This window comes from Amblyomma mixtum, chromosome 1 (assembly GCF_055824585.1).
Source record: "Amblyomma mixtum isolate Tamu chromosome 1, ASM5582458v1, whole genome shotgun sequence".
NCBI classification, from domain to species: Eukaryota; Metazoa; Arthropoda; class Arachnida; order Ixodida; family Ixodidae; genus Amblyomma; species Amblyomma mixtum.
The window spans coordinates 292349924-292362391 of record NC_143012.1 but is presented as its reverse complement, the minus strand read 5'-3'; the positions used below and the strand labels follow the sequence as shown (position 1 = coordinate 292362391).

The 12468-nt window shown below is 45.3% G+C and overlaps 1 protein-coding gene across 2 annotated transcripts in view; it reads right to left on the bottom strand.

The window, feature by feature from the left end:
• Positions 1 to 12468, bottom strand: part of LOC149372036 (cell adhesion molecule Dscam1-like) — a 197521-nt gene that overhangs the window by 135324 nt on the left and 49729 nt on the right. For both annotated transcript variants that reach the window (XM_089566395.1, XM_089566396.1), the window contains exon 3: positions 1296 to 1652. In XM_089566395.1, coding sequence (XP_089422521.1) covers positions 1296 to 1652 — 357 coding nt within the window. The remainder of the gene's footprint in view (positions 1 to 1295; positions 1653 to 12468) is intronic.

Below are 12468 nucleotides of genomic sequence, written 5' to 3'. Positions count from 1 at the left end.
ATGGCACTCGCGGAGAAACTGCAGACAACCCCGTTGTAAAGCTATTCATGCCTGCACTTTAGCAACACCACCACCAACGCCGCGCTGTTTGCCATTGTGGCCTCTTTATATGGTCTGCACAACTGTTCTCGCCATTTGCAAAATGTGGCCCAACTAGCCCCGAAGCAAAATCCCTGCTGATGTCTTCTCTTTCCCATGTGTGCATAATATTTTAGGCTGCATGCATTTTCAATACAGCATGCAGTGAAGCAATAACACCGGGGCCATTAGCATCGAAGATGCAAATAATTAAGTGTGTAGCCGACACTGTGCGCGATGGTTCTTTCGCAGGCACTAAGAATTTCAGTAAAGCGTCCCTCCGCTATCGCACCAAACGCAAGCTTTCGCGCGTGCAGCTTGCGAAGAGGAAAGATGTGGGGGGCAGCCAACAGCATCGACGCCATTGAATGCAGCTTCTCAAGCGTAGGTCTTCTAGGTCCTGCGGCGTCGAAAAACTGAAATTTGGGATCCATGCAAAAAAAAAAAAACTGCGGTAATTTTTCGCACTAGCAACTACGCCGCAGTTCATGCGATAAATCAGAAGCTGCGATGAAAAGACGTAAAATGGCACCAATACGCGTCGTATTTCATTACTAATATGACGATGCACTTAACTGGCTACAGACAATGGGGCCATCACGTGTCAGAACATTCCATTTTAAAGAGGATATTGTCTTTGTAATGATGCGTCTGGCTCGAGTACGTTCACTCCTTACGAACGATTTGAATTGAAGTAAAAAATAGCTTGATTGTCGAAACCGGAACTGCCGGCACAAAATCTTTTGCAATTAGTCATTCGAGCTGCACACTTGTATATTGAGCTAATTTTAACGATGACCAGGCCTGTAGGCGCCAGGAAATCAATATCGGCGCAGTGCAAATCTTGTTTTCCGTTCTTTATCTCTGGCATGTAGATTTTAATAAACCGCGCAGTAGTGAAATTTAGAGCCGTATGGTTTTTTTTTTATTCGAGCTGTTCGCCATTAGGCATAATTTAAAAGGGAAATAAAGTTATAAAAAGTAGTGCAAACAAGCCTCGCTTAAAAAGCGGCAAAAGCCGTATGGTTTGTTGCTACTGTCATTTTTCTGTAGCCGAGGTGTTTCACTTTGTATCGTATGTAGGGCTTTTGAAGACTTAAGGTGGATAAGTTTGCGCCGGGCATAAAATAAAAAAAAAATTCTCATGGCCTTGGCTCTTTCACGCACACTCCAGCTATCCTTTAGGACAGAAATGCTGGTTTTAAAACGCAACTCACCGGCGTTGACTTGCACGACGGTGCTGAGGATGGTTCCGCGGTCGTTGCGCGCCCGGCACCGGAACGCTCCGCGGTGCACCTCGGCGCGGAACTGGTGCTCGCGGAAGGGCAGGAAGGTGAGCGTGCCTTCGTGGACGGTCAGAAGCTGCGCCCGGGACGCGAGCGTGGTGGCGTTGGTGCCGCCGTCGGTGGCGCTGGTCCACCAGACGCGGGGCCGCGGGTCCCCGTCGGCCGAGCAGCGCGCACTGGCGCCCGTCCAGTTGGAGAAGAGCAGCTGCGCGGGGGGCTCGCTCAGCCACCGGGGACCGGAGGAGCCGACGACGGTCCCGGGAAGGACCGCCAGGACGAACAGTGCACCTTGAGAGAGAGAGAAAAAAAAAGAAACAGCGTGTTTTGTTTGACTGAAGGGGAGGTGAAAGCCAGTCAAGGTGGCTTCCCAGCTTTTTCCCGCTCTTCCCTCATCGACTGGATGAAACATAGAGTTGTTGTTATTATTAAAAGACTTCGTTTAAGTGAACTGGGTTTTAAAAAAAGACCATAGAAAGGAGCGAGAGAGAGAGAGAGAGAGAGAGTGCTTTCGTTCACGTTACCTCTCTCGACCAATGAGGATGACCCATCAGAGCGTGTTGTTACGTAGCCTCTCCCGACCCATCAGGAAATTTTCTTACGGAGAAACCGACAACTTCATCACGGCAGCCTAAATACTATCACATTAATAAAAAATCTTGTACAGTGATAAAATCCTTATTTCTCGCATAAGAAAGAAGGGTAGTCAGTTGCGAGGAAAGAGAGGTTACAAATAACTTCAAGTACCATGAACCCATGCCCGGAATGGCTAAAATCTATCACATTTGTTTGGTTTATCTGGGTTTAACGTCCCAAAGCCACTCAGGCTATGAGTTACGCCGTAGTGAAGGGCTCCGGAAATTTCGACCACCTGGGGATCTTTAACGTGCACTGATATCGCACAGTACACGGGCCTCTAGAATTTCGCCTTCATCGATATTGGGCCGCCGCGGCCGGGATCGAACCCGTGTCTTTCGGGCCAGCAGCCGAGCGCCGTAACCACTGAGCCACCGCGGTGGACCATCACATTCGTAACTGAGCTTCCCGATAGTCTTGCTTTTTCTTGATTTTGCTTGTGTGGCAGCCAACGTTTTTTTCTTGTGTTTCTTGTGGCATCAATAGACCAAAAAGAAAATTTCCAGATGCGCTATTGTTCACCTTTCCAGCACGTTTTATGTGTGTGCGGACCAGATTTAATCCCAACGTGTTTCAAAACAGCTAGCGTGACTTGGCTACCGTGGCTGAAATGAGAGATGCCACAATACAAATTAAACTTCAGTGTTTGTATCCTGACATAACCTTACAGTGTGTTCCAAACGTGTTGTATCCCTTTAGTGAGCATTTTATTTACAAAATAAGAGCAAGAATGGACATAGGTGGCAATAAATTGTTGTTGTAGTAGTGAACTTACAAATGGACAATAAGAAAGAACTAATAATGCAAGTTAAGGTTTTATTTGGGAGAAAACTTTTTGGTTCAGTTTCGCCAGATGCGCAGGGTGGTTACAACTTTGGCTGCACCTTTTAACAGTTTTTATTTGAAACTTGATCTTCGTTGTAGCTCAATCCGGGATGAAACGGCATTTTGATTAAACAAAATTTGAAAAATTGAATTGTATCAAAATATTTTAAAAGTGGCCTCATACCTTATACGGCCCCCAAATTTTTGTTCTCTGATTATGCCGTCCCCCGTAGCTACTGACAAATCTCAATAGTAGTCAAGGCATGGTGTCAGTTAGAGGCAGTGAAGGAGAACTAAAGGAATCAAAACAGAATTGTGGTAGTATACAGTAAATGTATCATCCTGAGCCAGAATATTTTTCTCCTGTAAATAATGCACCACTGCAGTATTATCTTATGCGGTGGGAAGCTCTCATATTCATAATAAGGGTAAGATTCGTGAAAGACTTCACAGTTATAAAAAAAAAAAAATTAGGGGTGATCAATCGGAATGATGCGGAGGAAATACGATAACAAGCTTCTTTCACTCGCGGATCTATTTCATTCTCGAATCTAGTCGAATTCTGAGTTCATTTCTTTTCAGTCCTAATTTATTCTAATTCTGATTCATTCCAAATCCGACTACGCTACTACGCAAAATGTGTCACATTCATACCACTACCGGCGTAATGTTGGAATGGTTAAGCAACCTCAGAAGCCCCACCGTTGAGTTTGTTTGAAACAGTCACTGCCAATAAAGTGGTTAAGCGATGCACCACTGCACGCGGGGTTGACTGTGAAACAAAGTCACCGCTGGGGCTCTTAAGACCCAGGTTGCCCTTCACGAGTAATGCGAGAAGGAATAGCGCCCGCGAGCTTCATTATTGCACAGACAGGTCTTCGGAAGGCTGTGTTTTTTTCGCGTAGACCTGCTGTTGCCCGAGTTGTTTTCATCTTAGTTATTTTCGTTTTTGCTGAGTCATTCTTCACCCGGCGTCTCCCTCCTCTCGTCTAAAAGTGGAAAGGGGGAGAGAGGCAGGAGGAGAGTGAGACGGTTGACAGTTGGCAGGTGGTGAGAGGGAAATCTCCCTAAACACCACTTAGCGGGTGGGGGCTACACACAGATGCCGACGCCGCCGAACAGTTTTCGCTTTCATGGCCCTCCTAATGCTCTCGCATTAGAAAATAAAAACAATTCCTTAATTTTTGCGCTATAAAAGAATAAGGAAGAGGTAGCGAATTGATATTAGAATGCTGAGCTCCACAGTTAGTGTTACGGTCTGCTGAAATTGGTAGCTCTGAGTACTGATATTGTGACAAAGACGGAGCTGGCACTGGGATGGGACGGAGCGCTCGCGCTGGGCTAGCGGCCATTAAGTCATCTCTTGTTCAGACGCCGCTCACATCTGAAGACACCGTACCCATGCCCATGCCGTTCGGCGCGTCCAAGGGCTTAGGCAGTCGGCTCCTGGCGACCAGCGGTTCGGAAGCTACGTGGGCCAGAACTCATTCGCTCATCTCTTTCATCATGGCGGCCAGCGCTGCCTCACTTTGCCATCTCTCTTGTACACTCATCTCAGGCCCATCACTATTTCGCGCGTCTCTTTGTCAACGATCGGGACGATCGCTCGGTGGCCCCTGGTAGTGGGACGAAGACGAAGCCGGCAGTGGCGCGGGACGGAGCGCTAGCGCTAGGCCAGCGGCCATTAAATCATCTCTTGTTTATCATTCGTCGCGCGTCATTCTGCGGCTGGCCGCCGCGTAACTGTATCATCAAAAGGCTGGTTTACCTATACAGCAGATAAGGGAGCTCTTAGTCATAAAAGGATAATTCTTGTGAGTTCAGCGCGAATATGAATAATACTGAAAAAAGCATATTAAAGAGCTCTTACGAAACTATCCAGAAAAGGAGCACTTTCCCTGATTCTTTCCATGCTAGTCATAATCAGGCGTTGTGCTCATAATTCAAATCAAATCAGATCTTTATTTTTCATGTATGCGCAGGTACATGAAAGGGCTGCGGGAAATTAGCTGCCCTTTGGCAGCTTGACTGCCCAGTTGTTTTAACAGCAGCGGACATATAATATGAATAAAGATTGCAATTTTCATTCAAATATTATTGAAAACAAACTAACGAATTGTGCTCGCAGTCTCTAATATAGTTCTGCTATGTAAATACACCCGAAGCAATCCGTAATTTTTCATTCCGAACGTTCTGAGCGGCTGTTAGAATAGAACTGCTTCCAACGCGATGAGTCCTTTTCATGGACGCAACTGCGCACCAGAAAGATAACGTTTGCAAAAGCAGATAATTTATTGCTGCACATTCTGGAAGGATGAGTAAATAAGAGAAAGTGAAATCCGCTTATTCCGAAGGAAAAGCGGATTTGAATGTTAGAGTTTACTCAGACGATTAGAGCAAGAAATAAAACGTGGCCCTCTGCGCTCTGGAGGTTTCGCAATGAAATGGAAATCCCTCGATGCAAGTGAGTGCAGCATTCATGGGAGAACATTCTTTGAATCGGAGAGTAAGAAGTAATAGCATGAACCTGAACGCTCCGAGAACGCTGAAGATAGAAGTCCTCATTTTTTTGAGCAAATTTACTCAGCACATCTGCGCAAATTACATTTTGCCTGCTCCTGCATGAAGTAGTGACCGGAGCACAGGAGAAACATTAAAACTTGGAAGTTTTTGTGGTACATTTATTCCTCACTAAACTCCATTGCCCTTTTTGTGCAATATGCACGGTCGATATTCAATGTACAAGAATAACTGCACGGGCGGAACGAGGGCCAGGAATTCGGATCAGTGAGGGCAGAATGCTGCTAGCTTTTTGTTGCCACCGGTACAAAAGACATTTTTAAAATTTGTGTCCGCTCGTCTACGAAATGAGCATCGGTTTTGTTTTACAGCAAGAACAATAAAAAGTTAGCATCTTTTCAGGCTTATTTGAGACAAATATACACGTGACAAGTTGCCTGAGAGAGAGAGAGAGAGAGAGAGATACTTTAATGAATAATGAAGAGGTCTGCCTGGTTATAGGCCTGGCATGCTACTCCAGAACAAGTTGCCTGGTAACCTCATTATGCCCGGCTGACCACTTATGATAAAATGCAAAAATGTCAGCAATTTTTATATCTGCTCGTAGAACTACAATTGCTGACATAAATGCAGAAACGGTGTTTTTAAAGTGTAAAGATGTGACTACACCTTTGCCAGTAGAACTACAATTGCAAATATATTTGCACGAACAGCGTTTTCCAACGTTTTTGTCAGAACAAGGTTAAAATGTGGGCTGCCAGAGATGGAGAAGGACTACTGCAAGATGAATTCAATCAAAGGCTAAACCTAAAGGCATATTTCTACGATCCTAACGCCCCATGCTCCAATATGAGATGATGGAGCAGCTTTGAATTTTGTTCTTAGTTCACTGCATGTGCTTGCATGTTAGCGCGTAGCTATATTGTCCTCAGACATTCAGGAATCATCAAAATTAGCTGCATTTATTTACGCTGTATTCCCATGCGTCTTGTTAAATCTCCCTCTTTCTTTTTTTTTTTACCACTCTACCAAAAAAAGGCAATTAATAAACAAATCCTCGAAGTTCACGCCTTTTATCAGGTGTTTTCAATGCCTGGGTTTTGCTCAATTATTTAAGGTTGAATTATTTCTGGAGGAAAGAAAAATTGATATTTTACTGTCAGATAAAACGCACGGGACGGGGGTTCTCCTAAGTGAAAATTCGAAATTTTGAATGTAGTGGTGGCCATTCAGAAGAGAAAGGCGAGGAATTTAGTGCACGTTACAGATGAGAAGACATGCGGATGTAGAGAAAAAAGTGGATAACTTCGCATGTCTTGGAGCAGAGACCAAAATGAAACAATTTCAACGTTTTCTTCAACCTCTATCCAGATTTCTGTTATTATTGTATCTTATTCGAAATACAATCATCGTCTATGCGTCTGCTTTCATCGTAATGTCCTGTAAATGCCTTTCAGCATTTACACTCAATTGATTTTCCCGAAAAGCATGATCGATAATCCCAAATAAACACTGTGCTATGTCAGGTGTGAAGCGTTTCTTCGCAGCTTCATCTAAGAAAAGCGGAATGTGCAATGAGATGCAGGTAGGACTTAGTGCTTTACACAACTTTTCATTGCCCCGGGAGAAATTCTGCGTTCGAAACGCCCACAATTGCTCCAGATGTACACCTGAACATTGGAAGTTACTGCCAAGTCTGTGAGTAGTCCTGCGCACTTCCAGGCATACTATTATTAGTTGTCACATTGATGTTGAAAACAATGTTGCATTTTTTACCACACCTGACCAGGCGCTAAAGCAAGAAATGAAGCCGGGTAGTAGCGGCTGTTAGGGTAAGAAAGTAAGCGCTATTTCTAAAGCCGCCGGCAGGCAAAGCGGCACTGGAAGAAAACATTAGCAATGGTCGCAAAAAGTGACTCCTCAAGCAACGGTTCGTCTGTTCGGCTCTTCGACTTCCCAGCTTGCGGAGTTACTTCTTTTGTTAGCGCATCTTGGCCAAACTGGTAAAAAGAAAGAGAGGAAAAAGAAAGGTGGAAAGCGCAAAACCCGTTCACGAGTACAGGAGAGTGTAGCGTGCCCCTATCTAGGCCCTGAGTCGCTTTTGATGCAGTATGGCGAGACGCTCTGCTTGAAAGGCGTTGCGGTGGCAATGGCACTACCCACTATCGAGTAACCCAAAGCCCACCGGCGCGAAAGGCGTCCAGCCGAGGGAAGCTACGCTTGGCTGCCCCCGAGGGCCGTGCCAAGGCTTTCGCGCGAATGCGACTCGCGTTCAGAAAGCTCTCAAAGAGAAACCCGTGAAAAAAGAGACCGCTGGCAACGCTGGACCACCCAACGAAAAGACCAGCGGCTACCAAAAGAGAAACAGTGTGAAAACGAACACCCAGCAAAAAACAGCTCGCGAAGGGTGCCGTTCCCTACGGCGTCCAGGCGTGGAGTCCTGCCACGCGGCGGAAAGCTAGCTGCCCGTTCGGGGGAAAACTGGCCAAACTCAGTTGTTGTTTCCGCGCTGTACTGAGGCAAGAGGAGGTGCGCGGGCGGTGGGTTAGTGCTTAACGCTGTATAGTCCGCGAAGGAACGCGCTCTGGGCGTCTGTGCGTTCCTCTCCGGAAGATAAATGGAGCGGGAGCCGCGAAGGCCCCTCGACGGCAGCCTCCAAATGTGTTCAACATCTCTCATCCGCCGTGTTTCGGGCCCCTCTGGCGTGCGCGGCGCGGAGCTGCTCAGCGAGTCTCCGCAGAAGCCCTTCTTCCTCTCTCTGCGCTCCCTCCGAGCGCCGCTGCGTCAACGCGAGTCTGTGCGTGTGGCCGTGCTTCGAATTTCTCTTCCGAAGCCAAAGGGATGCCGGCGGGAAGGGGATGAGGATTCGGTTGCCTCGCAGCCTCGAGGCACGCCGGTCCTCCCCCGGCGATATTTCATTTTTGCCGTTCGCTGCCTCAATGGCTCCTCCTTTTCCCTTTGCGTCTTCTTCTTCTTCTTCCTCCCATGGTTTCGGTAGTGCAGCGCTTGCTGGTTATGTCGCAACCACTGCCTTCGTCACCGCGTCTGTTTCTGCGTGCGTGTTTTTCTTCGGCGGCGTCCCATTGTTTGTGGCGTGCTTACTCTTCATTGGACGCCCGACGGGAAAACAATAAAGCGACAAGCATCGGAAATGGATGCTAGAGGGAGAAAAAGAGATAAAAAGTAGCGTCGTGCGGGCGAGGCCAGGGAAGGGGGGAGGTCGAATAGCTTTTTGTTGGCCCCGGGCGCGTAGGTCGTTTGTTGCCCTTGCCTCCGCTTGGCTGCCCCGCGGCTTGTGTTGGGACGTCCCTCCGCCGGTTTCCTGCCACTTTGCTTCGCTTCTCGTAGCCGGAGGCACTCGTGGAAAGAGTCTTGTTCTCTTGGTGTACTCGTGCAATCGGCCGTGTCCGCGCTTCGCTTTTTATCTCGTTTCGTCCCGCCTCCATGCTCTTTCTCTCTTCCCCCCCCCCCTTTTTTTTTGCTTGTTTGTGTGGCTAGTGTGTAACCTTGTTTCAATGCGCGCCTTACTCTTGTCTTCGGCGATGGTTGCTCTCTGTGTTTTATTTTTGCCTTTGCTGGCTTCCTGAGGTTTGGCTTGTTGCGTTTAGCCGCGAGTCTTTTTCCCGCAACAATAACTCCTCCCCATCACTCTCTTCCCAACCTAATTTTCTTTCCTTCTTTCTTTCCTTTTTTCTTTCCATCTTTTTTTTCAGCATTAATCTATTTTCTCTGCTCTTCCGCTCTTCCGCTCTGGGACTTTGTTTCTTTTGTGCCCGGTGCCGCCAGCTTACTGCCCTATTCTTTCTTGGCCTGCGCCGTGAAGCGTCGAGTTGCAAGGTCTGTAAGTTGCTCTTTGGCGTGGCAATCCTTTGCCGTCACTAGTGGTATCGTTTTTTATGGTCAATGCCGTTCTGTTATCTAGCACATCGTCGACACCCGTCAGGAGAGGCCTGTTCTGCTTTATTGTTTGTATTTGTATTTGTTTGTATTGTGGTGGGCTAAATGTTTGTGCAACGCGCGGGCCAGTCATGTGTTTGCTCTTCTGCGAGAATCACAGTGCCACATCCTTTGCTTGGTGGACCCCCAAGTATAAGTTACTCGAAAATGTGAAGCCCTCACGTACCCAGCTTATCAGAAATAACTTTCTTTTTTTTCCCTTGTTTTGAAACATTACTTTGGGAGCGTATAAAAAAAATGCACAGGCTATCATACGATCTTATGATCATATGATCGATCTTATACTGTGGCCTCGTGGTTTGAGCATCCGCCTAGCATGCGGTAGGTGCGGGGTTCGATCACCAGTTCAGTCGGGTACCCACCGGTGACAAAATGGGTACGAGGCTTCCCCTGGCCTGGTGCTCGGCTCTTTTTAGGGTGAATAGCCTGGAAAATGGGTCTTTGACCCCACCTTCAGTAAAAGAAAGGACCTTGTGCCTGGGCTTTTTTTGTCCACAGATGCCCTTGCGTCATAAAAAATCGCAGTCACAATCCCCAGATTACGACAACTTTTTCTTCTACAACGAAGATTTTGGTATAACCTTCCCTTGTATCCGTATGAGGTCACTCAGATAGATGCTAATGAGCAATTACTTCCTCATTTCAAACCTGCTTTTACTTGGTGGTTTTCCCTAAATGCTCTGGCTTTCTTCACGGTTTAACAAAGTAGTTTACATTGTGGGGCTTACGAAGCTGCACGTTGTCGGCTTTGAGAAGTGCCAACTTTCTGTATTAAGGTAGTGCAGCTAGATTTCGGCTCGTGTTTTCTGGATTAATCACTCTATACATGGGCATTTCAAGTCTCAACATAATGTCTCTTGTGTTTCAGCCATCTTTGTTAAGAGTCCCACGTTTGAGAGCGCTACATCTGAGGCCTTAAATAATTTAAGCGGAACAGTGAGACATCGAACACTTGCTGTAGATGCAGCCTGTTTTATGCAGTGGGGAAGGTCTTGAACTGCCTGTTTCGTTCTCGACGTTAACCATAATTTTCTTTTTTTTTTCTTGTCACTCTTGATGTTTTATTCCCTCTGGAAGAATATGCCACCGATTCCGGAAATCACTACTTTGTGAGCATTGTTTATGCATTTTGTGCTATTTTTTAGAGGCAATGCGGAAGCAAGTTATTCATGAATGACCGACCGGCAGCTAACAGGGTGCGACAAAAAAAAAAACACAAACAAACGTGCATAAAAATATCACGGTATATAAAACGGGGGGTACCGTGTATTATGCCTCTCCGAGATGTCCCTCTATTCTTTTCTATCTTTCGCGTCACGCCCTAATTGGAGTGCGCTGTTTGCCGCTGTAGCTGTCACGAGCACGCTCCGACATCGCCCATATTTTTGAATATAGCCGGCTGGTGCGCATGGCCGACTGCGAGGATGAGCGGAGCTCGGTGGCCTAAGTCACAGAGGCGGCATGCATGAAGTCTGAAGCTACGCTGTCTTTCCTACGCGAAGGGAGGTGTCGTCCTTGTTATTTAGGTTTGGTGGAGAAAAAGAAAACGTTTTAGAAACTGGATTTCTTTCTTTCTTTCTTTCTTTCTTTCTTTCTTTCTTTCTTTCTTTCTTTCTTTCTTTCTTTCTTTCTTTCTTTCTTTCTTTCTTTCTTTCTTTCTTTCTTTCTTTCTTTCTTTCTTTCTTTCTTTCTTTCTTTCTTTCTTTCTTTCTTTCTTTCTTTCTTTCTTTCTTCCTTTCTTTCTTTCTTTCTTTCTTTCTTTCTTTCTTTCTTTCTTTCTTTCTTTCTTTCTTTCTTTCTTTCTTTCCTTCTTTCTTTCCTTCTTTCTGTCTTTCTTTCCTCCTCTCTTTCTCTCTTTCTTTCCTCTTCTCTTTCTTTCTTTCCTCTTCTCTTTCTCTCTTTCGTTGCTCCTCCTCTCTCTCTTCTTTCCTTTTCTATCTGTCTTTCTTTCCTTTTCTTTCTTTCTTTCTTTCTTTCTTTCTTTCTTTCTTTCTTTCTTTCTCTCTTTCTTCCTTTCTTTCCTTCTTTCTTCCTTTCCTTCTTTCTTTCAGCTATTTCCTTGCGCTTTTGTTATTCGCTCCTTTCTCTCTCCCTTTCTGAAGGCCTGGTTTGAGTGTTTTAATTTTTACTATTGCAGCCTTTAACCTTTTCAATGCTCTTTTACCCTCTTTTTTGTGCTTTCGTTCTCATTTTTAATCCTTTCCTCTCTCTTTTAAGGGTAAATTCTCAAGAACAAAACATTCCTTGTTAGTATTTGTTCCAGGTGGTTGAAAATTTCACAGTTGATATAGCTCTTAAAAATGCATTTTGTATTTTCACTTGTATTGCTTGGTTCAATTTCTGCAAGTCGTGCATTTGAAATATACGTATGTTTTTGGGCGCCAATTTGTCGTCAGTATAGACATACGACAGCACAGAAAAATGCACCATTTTATACAGGGATAAAAAGTATACCTTGTAAAAAGTGTCAGAGTTATCAAGAAGTTCAGATTCTTCGGAACATCCTTTTTTATCAGACTACAATCGTTAAATCAAATTGCATCCAATTCGCCACTATATATTGTAATGAAGATTGTATGGTGACGTTCTGCATATAGTAAAGCAGATCCATTACTGAATTTCATTGGGATGCGACAATCGTATATGCAAGAATGTCGACTACAAGAGCTGAAGTTGCATGAAAATGATAAATAAAAAAACATTCGTTCCAAATTACTCAAGGTCACAGAGGCGATAAAGCTCCTGGGTTCACGTAAACGGTAGTTTCGCCTTTTTTTTCCGAGCTACGAAACTACCGGAGGACGCATCTGAAAGAAGAAGGTTTTCTCTGCCTACCCGCTGCTACGCAATGGTGCGAAATGCTGCCGCTATTCGAATTGTGACTGCCGTGAAAGCAGCTAAATTCTGCTCATTTTGCGGTCACTTGGCGTATGACATTGCCATTTTTAGTAGTTTCGCTTCTATGTTCGACGCGGGCATCATTGGACATGAAAGAGGAGGGCTTTCACGTAACAAAGCAAAAAAATAAATTGATTATTAGAGAAATATTGTCGTATGTCTCCTTAAATAATGGTTTTCTGTACAAACTGTGGTGGCGCTATGTGCAAAAAGCTGCGCTTCCGAAGATTGTAATCGTGTTAGAACACACATTCTCCGCTTCTACTCCGTT